Raw genomic sequence first — 14415 nt, 5'->3', positions numbered from 1 at the left:
AGAGAGAGAGAGAGAGAGAGAGAGAGAGAGAGAGAGACTGACTTTGGATTCCATGGAGAGAGCTCAATTAGTAAAGTGTTTGCTGTGTTCACATAGGGATTTGATTTCAAAACCTAACACTCACATAGACACTGGATGTGATGGAACATACTGGAAAGGAGGAGACTGGCAGATCCTGAGGGTTCACTTTCTAGCCATCTTTCATTATCAGCAGTTCCCAAGTCCCAGTGAAAAGCAGACTATACTAATAAATAAGCACATTTGTGTTTAGTCATGCTGCATGCTGGTGTCTAAGATCTTCAATACTGTTCTACTACTTTCCATATAAAGTACTTAATTGGACTTTCAAAACCAGTTTGCCTTTCCAGCCACATCTTTGCTTACCAAGACTACATGAACCTAAGTTTCTTGAAAACAATATTATATGCCATTTTCTTAAAAAAAATAATAAAGCAGAGTCACAAGGAGTTGGTCAAACCCATCACAGATTCGAACCAGCTTTGCTTGACAGATTAGTTAATCCTACCTCAAAAACTTGATGTCAAACATTACATTGTGTTAAATTAGGGAACCATATTGGTGAGATTGGTAGTATTTCCCTGTCATATATAGAAGACACTGTCTCAGAGTAAATGTTCAGAGCGTCTGGTTCTTATAGTTGTTTGATTCTGTCTTACTCAATGTTCACTGAGCATCAGGTACAGACACTGATTTAGAGATGCATCATTGTGGTTGGCCATTATTATGATCAATTTTTCTTTACGCTTTGGAAATGTATGCATTCCTGTGATGAACTCAGAAATCTGCCTGCCTCTACCTCTGGAGTACTGGGATTAAAGGCGTGTGTCATGTCTGCTAAGAAAGGTATCCTAATTCCAACACCCGAATATGAAAACCAACATGTCACTTGTTTATCTACTAATCATCTTGATCCAGTATATTTTCCAAAATAACACTCATAAAATCCTAATTTAGAATTTTCAGGATATCTATCAACATGCTCAACCAACATATATCGTTTGATACTGAAACCAGTTCTCTCAAAATACAAATAAGCACACAAAGAAATAACTTAATGTTCTTTGATTAACCTCAAAAAAGTGTTGCACGAGTAAATACTTGAATATTGTTGTCTTCTAGAACTGTATCAAGCAATCAGTTCAGTGATTCAAATAGTGTAAATAAGCAATTTCAGGAGAGAGAGTTTTATGATTTTAGAATCTAGAACCCCGAAATAACATAACAGTTAGGGGACACCTAGTGGTCTTTAGCAGAATAAATACTTGCCGCAGAAAATGGAGACTCTCCTATATAAGTGAAAATGCCTGCATGAGAGGATACACTAGCCAGAAAATTATGTAACTATTAATCTTATACGTATGAATGTTGTAAACATAAATCAAACTTAAAATTAAAAACAATTCACAACTCACATTATTTAACCCTAAATATGCTGTTGTTTGTAGGCATAAAAAGTCACATATATGCCTTTCCCTTAAATGGGAAAAGACATTTAGCATATACAATCAAATACAATAATTTGTAACATACTATAACTAACTCCTAAAAATAGAAATTATAAACACAACTGGCATTTAATATTAAAACACTAAAAACATATTTCTTAGACTTTTCATAAAATAGTCATAATTACACGTATTTTAAAGATAGGAATATTTCGCTAATAGGTGTCCTTTAGCTATTCAAAATTGAGTCCTGCACACACAGCACTGAGCCAGGGCCAAAGCTCTCTCTTTACTAAGAGCATTGGCTCTCTACTAAGCAGCCTCCAATCTCCTGAACTCTGTCAAAAAATACGATGTTACATGTCCTGCATAAAATGTCTCAACAATACCTTACCTAGCTCAATATTAACATGAATTCCAGTCTGTGCTTTCAAGCCTACTCTGGAGATACACAATTGCTCTCCTAGGCACCCTATGCATTGTATGTCCAGTGTGATGCTATACTCACGAGCCTCTAGTTCAGTTTAATGTTCCAGACTCCAGCTTCATAAACAGTTCAAGCATCTTGCAAGTTTCTTCGGGTACAGTGGAAATTGTTCACTTCCTCTTTCAGGTCACTACTTAGCGTATCACCTATTATTATGCACCCACTGGTCTGCTTTGCCTACAAAGCCACATCTGCTTTGTGTTTCTGTGCATTACCAGTTATTAAGTTAACACAACTGGAAAAAATGATTCAAAGTAAAAAGTGAATATTCTTCATATACTTAGTGGATTTAGCTCTTAGATTACCATGTATGAAACAGTGTGCTCAGTGAGTGATATCTCATGCTTAGAATCCTTTTCGAGTACACAAGGAGACTCAAGGGTAAAATGAACAGGCACTGTTCCATCTACATACCCATGCCAAGAAAAGACACAGACAGCACACATAACTATTTATCCTGAATTAAAGTATTCAGAGCCAGTATATAATCCAGTATTGGCTGTTATAACTGAGCACATACAGGTAGAATACATTCTATAACTTTGAATTGATTTTTAAAGGGCAGATGGGGAGCGATTTTTCAATTTGAAGTGTTCCACCTGAAAAATTATAGCAGTGGGAAAAAACATTACTTTCAAATATAGTAAAACTAAAATTAAGCAAATGTTAGCAAACAATAAGCAACAATGGTGACTTGAGTCAGTGTGCTGAAGAGCCTTGAAGGCACAAGAGTGAAAGCAGATTGGACATGACGGGTAATAGCAAGTCTCTCTATGTTCTAGGCTGAGGAAAATCTAGGCCAACATTTCATTTGCTTATGACAAGACTTGTAGTTTTATGTGTTTTCTAAAAACAGAAGTGCTTAAAATATATTGAAATGTTTAACAGGCAGATAATTTATAGCAAGAGTTAGGTTTTAATTGGTACCAAATAACATGCTAAAATTAAACAAAATTCGAAATCAAATTTTGCCTTAGTTCCCTATAAGACTAAGTCTTATTAACCATTCTGTGCTACTGTTCATAATTTGTAGATAAATCTCTCTATGTGATCCAACACCACAATCTAGTATTGACTAGTAGAAAAACATCATAACATGCTAAATTTATCCTTCTGCAACTGCTCTACCTAAACTGTTCGTAGCTACAAGCCTTCCTTCCTGCCTCAGAGTGAATTTACTTCATTGTAATATGCCCAAAATCCACACTAGAGAAGCAGGGGAGATAGGAAATGAGGAATAAATAAAATGTGACGTATACCAGAGAGTCGTGGTTGCTAAATAATCATGTATTGAACTACATCTTTCACATCACTCATGAAGGAATGCCCAGCTTAGTTGGGACACTTAAGCCTACAATTGAAGAACACCCTACAAGAGAAAATATTTTTCATGAAATGTTATTTGTCATTCAGTTATTTCTATGTTGGGGTTTTACTACACTGCTAAGGCTGGCCTGTGACTCATGGTATCCTCCTGTCTTAATATCCCAAGTAGCTCTGGGATTGCAGTCACACTACATAGTAACCATAATCAAGGTGATGTTTATACTTTCAACTAATATTGTATAAGACTGTAAAAAGGTTCAAGGGCCATCTCCCTTTGACAAAAAGACTGAGGTCAACAGACAGGTCACTTGAGGTTTTGAGAACCCTTTACTTTTATACAGTGAATAATCCCCAGTTTGCTAAGCTTTTAATCTGGTCTTTATCTCTTTAGAGGTTTGTGATCGTCACAAATTGTTAATAATGCTCCATTTAATTTTCAAGGATTTCCTCACCATATGTGTCTTTTTGGGGGGTCATATAGAATTGTTTTCCCTGTATTAGATTATAAAACATAGATCAGACCTGGAGGTCTGGCATCCTTGAAATGAGAAAAATGATGTCACTTAATTAAGAGAATGAGTTTTCAAAAAAAATAAAAAGAACCCGTCTATGTTATGCTAATTATTGAAATTTTATACCCAATGGAAAGATTATACTAAGGGAAAAATTTCTAGGCTAATTTACCTAAATTTCTTCAGATTTTCATATCACCAGACAACATATGTAAAAATTTAACCTAGTTTCAATGAGCTTGGTGTTTACACCATAAATCATTGAACTTACAAATTGACTTAAGAATGTAAATTCACCCTTTATACATTAATCCCAGGACATTTCATAAATTGATGATCCCCACCAAACGTTTCCTTTTACACATTTACCTGTAGCACTGTTGGACCATAGGGAGTAAATTTTAAACTTCCTGCATCTCATTCATAAGATTTCTCTAATTTATCTAGCTTCGGAACATCTTGTATTTTAGTTGAACTAATCCAGGCTGTGGGTGGAAAAACTGCATCTCTAAAGCTGAACACTGTTCCCTATAGCAGGCAGCTGCTTTCATTGCGAATGATTCATTTAGAACAGTGGCAGCTTCCAGACTTCACACGCGACTTCCCCAAGTATGCTGAATTTAGCATGAGCCAGCCTGGTACTAAAACGCTCAGAGCTCAAAGACATGTGGGTGAACTCTTATCTTCCTCTGCAGTCTTAATCCAACAGCTCATACAGCTACTTCTAACGATTAACTTGTATTTCTACTTGTAAATGCATCCTGATGGCATTTTAAAAAGTCAGGTGGCGATATGCCAATTTGGGAGCCATTCAAGGGTTCTTTTGTTTGTTTGTCTTTTGGTTTTGGTGTGTGTGTGTGTGTGTGTGTGTGTGTGTGTGTGTGTGTGTGTGGCAGAGACAGAGACAGAGACAGAGACAGACAGGGAGACGGAGAGATTATGTTTTAAATTTGCAGGTGGAATAGATGAATTTATATTAAATTCTCTAGTGTGATTTCATTTCTTAGTCTTCAGCAAGAGTATTGCTAGCAGTCATTAAACATTCATGATATATATTATTATATGGGTGTATCATATAACCAAGAAAACATTCTTCAGCTAAATGAGCTTCTGATTCATTTATTACCAAGGTCATTTATTTATAAGAAAGATCTTGCCAACTCACTACACTGCCCTGAATGTGTGCGGTTAGCAAATCTCTCTAAGTGCATATTAAATTGCATTTCACAATGATGATGTCAGACAGCTGATGTTTCTGAATGATATCACGGGCACCTTTAAAAATCCTGTCATGCTGAGCAAATCTAGGTACTGGTGACCATGCCGGGAACAGAAAATATCGGTGTTAAAGAGTGTCCTCTCTGACCACATGCTCTGTCACTTTATCTGATCGGACGCCATCTGCTCATCCGGCTGCCATTCTCTGGGATAACTGGGCTAAAGCTGAAAGCCATTAAAAATAGTCACACTGTCTCTTGTATTTTTAATTGACCGGGCAGCTCTATCCGTGACTTTTCTCTCACTGACTGTTCGTCAAAATGGTATTGTGGCCTTGCTTTAAGAGTTACTGTCTGATTCAACGATGTCACGATGAGCACATGCTCCGGGAAGAAAATCACCATTTAGCTCCTTAGACAAGCTGTCAAATAGTGAGCTTAGTGTGTACAGAAGCACAAGTCACAGTGAGAACTGCACAGTTTTACAGGTTAACAACATGGCTCTGGAGTCAGATTGCCAAGACAGGAATACCACCACCACCACCACCACCACCACCACCACCACACCCTCTTGCCAGCCACTTACACCTGGTAAGGAACCATAACGTGTTTCTAACACAACAACAATAGACTCGATCTCATCAGCTTGTAGAGAAGATTCAGGGATCTCATTTGCACAACAGATCAAAAACTGCTCACCAATTAAGTCAAGGCCCCCAATAAATATTGGGGGTATTAGCAAAAATCACCTTGGACTGGTATTTTGAGATTCGTGAAAGGGCTTTGAGAAGCGAATATTAATTTTCATTTCTATGTGGGCACGCTATACAGAAAGGTTACAAGTGCATCCAGTTTCTCCTGTAGACTTCATTTTTTTAGTATACTCCAATTTCATATTTTAAGAATGATCCATGTTATGGTTTTCATCAGTGTAGTGTGCAGGGTTTTATTACTGTGTGTCATTTCCTAAAATCCTGTGAACCAAAATGTCATTGACAAGCCTCCACAAAAACATTCCTACAGCTGCCCAGAAAGCAAACAAAACTTCCATTTTACGGCTTCTATAAAATATGAACCAGCATTTCTGTAGGAGTAAACCAATAATCTAGAATCAGTGGAGTGCTTTCATTAGCGCTCCATTGAGTACTCTGGAGGTCTTTTGACTTTCATTCTTATGCAGACAATCAAATCCAGTTTATAATTAATACAAAGCGCTGTGCTTATAAAGGAAAAAAAAAGCCAAAAAAAGGAAGAAGAAAAGAAAAGAAAAAAGTTAATATACTAGCTGTGGAAAGAGGTACTCATTTGCTTGATGGTGGTATATTTAACTCCGGCCTTTGGAAACTTGAGTTGGCAGGGCTCTTTCACCATTCCACCCACTGTCTAAGAACAGCAGATGCCCTATTCAGCAGCAACGAGGTCTGACTGGCTAGAATCACTGGAATGATTCCTTTGTGTTTTCTAGTTAGTTATTTCCTTCCTACATATTCTGTGTTTTCACTATTATGAAATGAACTAATTGGGAGAAAATCTAATAAGTGTAAGGAAACAAAACAGTGAACAAATTTAGTATGCTGAATTCAAATCTAAATTTATAGAATTTAGAGATAACCAAGAGGACAATATATTTTCCTCAAACGTAAAGTCACTGAAATTCCAATATTGTTAGAAACATATTTTAGCATCTTTTATACATGATAAAATAGTAGATTACCAATAATACCCTATAGATCTTTATCAAAGATAAATATGACATATTTTCTTAAACAGAATCTTCTAAGGCATAAGAAAAGTCACAGTGACTAGAATAACAATACATCAAGCCGGGCGTGGTGGCGCACGCCTTTAATCCCAGCACTCGGGAGGCAGAGGCAGGCGGATTTCTGAGTTCGAGGCCAGCCTGGTCTACAAAGTGNCGAGGCCAGCCTGGTCTACAAAGTGAGTTCCAGGACAGCCAAGGCTACACAGAGAAACCCTGTCTCGAAAAACCAAAAAAAAAAAAAAAAAAGAAAAAAAAAAGAACAATACATCAGTTAAAGTGTATTTTCATAAAATATAGTCAATAGTTAGAATGATAATTATTCTCAGTTGGCTCAAATGATTCAGAGATATAAAAAACACTTAAATATCAGAATGGAGAACTCTGCAAATTATTTGTTCTTAAATTTCATGCAGTTCATTAAACATAGAACATACACACTCAAATAGTCATCATGAAAGATCCCATGATAGAGTGACATCACGACAGAAAAACATGCAGCTTACCTCTTCCCACTGGTGTATGTATCTGATTAACCTTGAAAGGCGTAATAACCGCAAGAGACTGAGAATTTTTGTAAACCTCACGATACGAAGTGCTCTGGCTGTCTTGTAAACTTCTGAGTCCATCCCTTTCTCTACAATGAGAAAGATATAATCCACCGGGATCGATGAGATGAAGTCCACCACAAACCAGCTTTTTAAATAATTCATCTTGATTACTTTAGGGTCCAGGATGATTTCCGAGCTGTCTTCATTAACAGTCCCAGTCCTAAAATTCATGATTAAGTCCAACAGGAAAACGGTATCGGATGCCACGTTGAAAATAATCCACGGTGTTGTTGTTTGCTCTGTGAAGAACGTGATTCCAACTGGTATGATGACCAAATTTCCAACCATCATTATAAGCATGATTAAATCCCAATAAAACCTACAAGAAATAAGAACTAGTTGCAATTTAGGATGTAGAAAGTAGTTGGCCATTTTCCATTTAGAAACCATAGAAAAATGTAGAAGAGAACAAACAAATGTTGTTTTCAAACATTTTTTCAATAACTGAATATTAATTAGGCAGAAAAAATAGTATATTACTAATGCAAGCTTTTATGATAAATGTTCTAAAATTAATTGGCACAATTCATTATGCAAGTAAAAAGTAAAAAAAAATCTAATAGGGAGCTAAAAATAATTAGCCTATATGATTGAAGCTAAATATAAGTAGAATTTTAAAAAATAAAAAATAAATACAAGTATACAAGTTCTACCTTAAAACCTTGTTTTTGTTACAACTGTTAGTAGGCACTTTGAAATACTTTATATGTCAATTTAGTGATCACAGAAAGGATTAAGGAATAGCACAGAGAGTATTCTAAGAATTTCCTTGATAATAATCTCTAAGACACAAATTTAGTCAAGTATAGATTCAAAACTTGATTGCATAATCCAAATGTTATGTTTGCCTTTGATCTAAATAAGGAGGACTAACTTGGGACTGAGATTGAAAATAGTCAGTCTCTTCCCAGTTTGAAGCATGAACCATTTTTTTCATTAATTTATTTATTTGTTCACTTTAGATCCTGATCACAGGCCCCCCCTCACCCTACTCTACTCCCAGTCCCATCTTAAAAGCCCCTCCCACAATATCCCCTCTTCTCCTCAGAGAAGGGAAATTTCAACCTTATGTCATTTCATTGAACATCTTTGCAAAATATATTGTACTATCTTTCAAAATAAGTTTTGAGTTTCAGACACTTTTGAAAATGGATGTGATTACTACTGCTAATTTGAAATTTTCTACCCCAACCTGGAAGTTTACTCTCAGTGGGTAAATAGGGCTTAAGGTGTTAGAAAGACCATGAGAAATGACTGAGGGATTATATAGGTCATTTTAGACTCTAGGCATGCTTTGAGGGACTATTTATAATAGGTTAATTGAGGTGGAAAAACATTCTCACTGTGACCATTCCCTGGACTAGATGCTGGACCAAATGAAAAGGAGGAAGGAGACTGAGTATTCATTGTCCTGTGCATCCTGGGTGTAGATATAATGTGATCAGCAGCCTCCAGGCCACCATGACTTTCTCACCATGATAGACAATGCTCTCAAACTGTGAACCAAAATAAAACCTTTCTCCTTACATTGTTCTTGTTGTTATATTTTTATCTAGCAACAGGGAACATAAATAATATTCAACCTTAAAATTGGAAGATAAATGGGAGCTTTATTTCAAGTGTACAAAGCTTATATTAATGAGAAATTAATAAAATGTTACTTCTGTGAAGATTCTCTTAGTCCACTGGCACCACAATTAACTCATTAAATAATAGACTATTTATAGATGTCAAGGATATATGTTCTTATTGAAGGAAAAATTAACTAGTCAGCTAAAACAACTTTATAATCACAAAACAATCTCTACAAACAAGACACTGTTTTCTAGTGGTAGGCATTTTCTTATGGCAAGTTTACGGCACTAATAACATTAACTTTTACAGTTGGCAGACGTTTCAGTTAACCAGGATAATTTGTTTTGCATTTGTGCTGATTAGTTTTCTTGTCATCTGGGATGAGGAATACTCAACTGAGAAAATGCGCTCATCACACTGGCCTGGAGGCAAGTATATGGGGCACTTTCTTGATTAATGATGGATAGGGGAGAGCAAAGCTGACTTTGGGTGGCACAGTCCCTCCAGAGTTGATCCTGGGTTTCATAAGAAACCAAGCTGAGCGTGGCATGGGGAGCAAGTCAGAAACCAACTTTCCTCAATAGGTTTACTTCACTTCCTGATATGAGTTCTGGTTCTGATAATCCTTTACGATGGACTGTAAGCTGCAAGATGAAATAAACCATTGCCTCCCATGAATTGTTTTTGGCCAGTGTTTTATCACGGTGGTAGAAAGTAGAACAGACATCGTTATCAGAGAATGGGCAAATTTTGTGACAAGACAGAACCATGTTGTTTTGGGAGAAATGTGGAAGTGTTTTGGCTTGGAAACCATTGACTGCTTACAGTTTAATGTGCTGTTTGGTGGAAGCATGGAAGATAGGTATGCAAAGATAAAGGCCAAAAATGAAAGCCTGAACTGTGAAGGTTGGTAGGGAGGTATGAGAATCCCTCAAAGACTATTGGGGCTATTCATGTGATAACTTTGAATTAAGAGTTTGTCACTTCTGATCAGCTTGGGCTGAAGAATCAGGTGTAATTAACAATAAAAAAGTACCTATTACTTGGAGAGTGGATGCTGGTTGTCTGGGACTAAAAGCTGTGCTGTGACTGACAAGAAACCAGCATCTTTAAAGTAAAATCTTTCTGGGAGTGTTTCCTCAGTAAGCACAGAGCAATGGCCCAGGGCAGCTATGGCTGGACCTCAAGTTGGCAGCTGAATTCAGTAATATATGAGTCTTCCAGGTGTTAGTAGGTTTGATACCATGAATGCTGAAAAATTGAAAGGACAATGGAGGGAAGCTAGGCTTCCCACCAAAGAACAAAGTCAGAGTCCCTGAAACATGCCCATGAGATGCTACTGGGGAAGGTACAGCCTCAGTTGCAGTGCAGAGCCCAGGAGTTTTAAGATCCCAGGACTGTTGGATAATCAGGGGTCATAGCGCCTGCTGTGGAACAGAGTTGAATAGAGTCTACAAGATAAGCTGCATATTTTGTGGGTTTCAGAGCTGGAGTTCCCCAAGCCCCTTTGGAACACAGAAGACTGTGATTCCAACACGCCACACACTGAGCTACTGGATATTGGTTGTACTTTGATTTGGTGCAACTGTGTCTGGATTCCTCCTTCTTAGAGTAAGAAAGTGCTTAATATGGCCTTTAAAGCTATATTACATTGTGATATTAGTATGAGATCTTGGAGATAAACAAAAAAGGGAAAATTACTAGTTTAATCATGGTCTGTTTGTGTGTCAAGTTCAAAAGGAGCCAATTGTACAGAGTTGATGTTTTTATCAAGGTGGCTAGAGTCATCTTAGAAGAGTACACATTGAGAAAATCCTTCACTCAATTGGATTGAGGCCATAAATATGGGGCATTTTTTAAACTAATTATAGCTGTTGGAGGGCACCTTTATATGGGCTTTGAGAGGCAGAAACTTCACAGCTATACTAGATAACCCCACTAGGTAACCAATGCTGTATCCAATATGGCACAAAGTCTAATTGATCCTAACATAAAAGTACCTTCTTATACTTACAAATAGGTATTTTGATGTTTTAACAATTGAAGTAATTATATGAAAATCAAAACCATGTTTCAATATTTATACATAATAAATAATAATCATTGTCTTTTGGAATTTAAAAATCTTGAAGAAACATGTTTTATTCATTAATTTCCTCATACAATTAGCATTGCAGGTGTCTTCACTCAAAAATCCATACCAACTTCGTTTGGTAATGGTAAATTATATACATACTGTAACCCTCAATTTTCTTATCTGAAAAATTGAGGTACTAAATGTATATGATTTAATGGATGCAAGAGAATAAATGAATTGCTTAGATAGATGACAGGAGCAGAAAGTCAAGAAACTGGAGCCAACGTTACTGTACCAATCACTATCTGATTACTCTTCCTTACTTACAAAAGATGTTCAGTTTTGTAAGGAGCAGTCTTGAGTGTACTTTGAAATACAGACATTATTTTACTTATGTCAATGAAATGGATTTTTCTTTTTTAAAAAAGGCATAAAATGCCATTCCTTCTAGTCAATAGAGATGAAAAGAGCTTCATCCTTGCATTGTTAGTGATTATGTTGTCATCCCATAACCTTCTATCAAGCAACACTGAAGCCATCTTATATCTATCTCAGTATTAATATAAAGGGCCATTAACTCTTATAATTTCCCTTCACAGTATCTTTGACTCCATTTAATAGGTATAAAAACAATTTATACGGCTGGTGAGATGGCTCAGTGGGTAAGAGCACCCGACTGCTCTTCCGAAGGTCTGGAGTTCAAATCCCAGCAACCACATGGTGGCTCACAACCATCTGTAACGAGATCTGACTCCCTCTTCTGGAGTGTCTGAAGACAGCTATAGTGTACTTACATATAATAAATAAATAAATCTTTAAAAAAAGAAAATAAAATTTATAAAGTATGTATAAAGTAACTCAACTTTTATTTAACTTAATTTCATTCTGGTAGTTCTAGAAACCACAGTTACCCTTTCTGCACTGTAGTATAATATGTCATTTTCATCATCAATGTTCATGTTGTTCAAAACTGGACTCCTGATAATTTTTTTCCATGGGCTTCTCTACCTAAGTCTTTGCTCTCCACATTTCTAATGGGAACACAATGATTTCCTTCTTTTTAACTCTAAACTTGTTATCAGTTGCTTAGAATTTATCAATGACTTTTCTAGCTATTATAAATGTTTCTCTGGAGCCATGCTAAAACAATCCAACCAAAATGCAACTCCCTGGATCAAACTCATCAATGACTCTCTCGAGTGATTCAAAACAGCTGACAGTTGCCAAGGCACTTGGGACCGCAGCGTCGACTTCTCCTATCTTCAATACCACCATTTTTCCTGCTGTGTCACCATTATGCATATGCAAGAGATAAGACATCTTCCATTCTATCAGTTTCTCTAACTGTGAACATTATACCTTCATCCAAATCAAGTCAGACCATTAATTTTAGTTTTTCATGTGCATTTCTATTTCTGTTGTCTTTTTTTTGTCATAATGAGTTTTCATTGCAACTTCATGTTGACAACAAAACTGAGCAGAAGATATCGGAATTTCTCATATACTCTGTGCCCTGCTCTATGAATAGAGAACTCACAATCAACATCACTCATCACAGGAACATTGATAAATGATGAAAATCAGAAATGATGAGCCCACACTGGTGTGTCATAAACACCCAGAATCATGTCTTAAAATTGAAGGCTTCAGTTTGTGAGCTGCGGTCCATGGGTTGGGGCAAAAGTGTGCACACACAAACAGATTCACTTCCTTGACCATTCTCTACTCTCTGCCTGCTCCTCCCTCCTTTCTCCAAATCCTGAGTTTTAACACTTCCCAATGAAATGTATATCTTTCAATATGGTTCCTGTTTCAGTTTTGCTCTTGGTACTATTTGCTTTTCTTTCCTTGGTCACTCCTGGATTGAAGTTCTTCGGAGCTCAAAATATATCCTTTGCTGTATTAATTTTCTCTTGTCATGTAGACAATATCTAAAATAATAAGCAATAAAAATACATTGGAATGGGATAGAAATATATACCAGACATTTAAGCAAGTAAGATAAGGCAGAGATCTGATAGAAACAGAATAAGGAAGTAAGTTCAATAGAAAACAAGAAGACAAGGGATATTTTCTTAGATGGCTAAGAACCAGAAGGCTCCCTATGTGATTTCTGATATGGGATGTTATAAAATCTATCTACTTCTACCCACACTGCCCCAGAAATTCTAGCTCTACTAGATGCATGATTTGGGGCAAGAACTTAACTTCCATGGATCCTAGTGTTCTTTAGTCCTCAAAGTTGTTCTGAACAAGGATTGATAATGATATATGCCAAGTGTAGAGTCCAGAGCATGTCACATGGAAAAAAGAAGACTAAGACTCTAATAAAATGAAAATTTCTGTGTGTTCCATGTACCCTGTAATCTCTTTTGTTAACCTAAATAAGGCTTCATCTTTCCACAGAACTCTCTATATAACTATGTGTCACCATTTGCTCAGTGCTTGCATTAAGTCTTCAACAATTCAAGGAAAGGGATAAAGTGCTTCCCTGGAATTTCAGTCAAGGAGGAACACCCAGTAGACAAAAAATAATGCTAGCAATCCAAGCAAAGAACAAAATGTAGCTAATGATTTTACCTAGTACTAGGAATCAAATTAGACCAATACAAGTAAATATAACCGTTCTCAATATAATGTGCTTTTATTTCAAGTGAATCATCACTAATAATGATAATGTTGACAAACTATTTTATAGACATTTTCTTTCCTCATAGGGCTCATTTTCTCCCATAGCCAGTTAAAAGTAAGAAATGGTATTGTGAAGATAAATTCATAATATTAAGAAAAGTTCCAAACTCAACTATGTTCATTCTACCTACTTACCACCCTTTAAGGGCTATGGTAAATCAATAAAATTCAATTCCCTTTTCCTCTCTAACAATTGCTCCCTCTCCTTGAAGACCTTTGCTACTGCTCCTTATGACTTCCTCTCTCTTTGATATAATCTAAAAACAGTCATCTCTAACGAAACCTTTAAATTGATTTGTTATTCCATAGTTGGTTATTAACAATGCTTGCTTTTACAAGTTATTCCTAAACACTGAATGAATGGTTCTCTTCTCTGTTTTATCTGATGAAGTAAATATTTGTCACGAGAAAAATTGGTTTAATCCCTGTCAGTGGCACCTATTTCCTTTCTATATATTAGAAGCTAAATAATGCAATAATTCTCTCCGATCAACTCCTGCTTGAGAATAGCTCCAATGCTGGTGAGGATGTGGAGAAAGAGGAACACTCCTCCATTGTTGGTGGGATTGCAAGCTTGTACAACCACTCTGGAAATCAGTCGGGCGGTTCCTCAGAAAATTGGACATAGTACTACCGGAGGATCCCGCAATACCTCTCCTGGGCATATATCCAGAAGATGTTCCAACCGGTAAGA

General features: G+C 36.5%; 1 protein-coding gene across 1 annotated transcript in view; it reads right to left on the bottom strand.

Annotated features, from left to right (window-relative positions):
- Positions 1-14415, bottom strand: part of Hcn1 (hyperpolarization activated cyclic nucleotide gated potassium channel 1) — a 372972-nt gene that overhangs the window by 315002 nt on the left and 43555 nt on the right. Inside the window, exon 2 of the mRNA XM_021180688.2 lies at positions 7274-7697. Coding sequence (XP_021036347.1) covers positions 7274-7697 — 424 coding nt within the window. The remainder of the gene's footprint in view (positions 1-7273; positions 7698-14415) is intronic.

The sequence above is a fragment of the Mus caroli genome, chromosome 13 (assembly GCF_900094665.2).
Source record: "Mus caroli chromosome 13, CAROLI_EIJ_v1.1, whole genome shotgun sequence".
Taxonomy (NCBI): Eukaryota; Metazoa; Chordata; class Mammalia; order Rodentia; family Muridae; genus Mus; species Mus caroli.
Note: the sequence above shows the minus strand (reverse complement) of the source record. Positions and strands in the feature narration are given on the sequence as shown.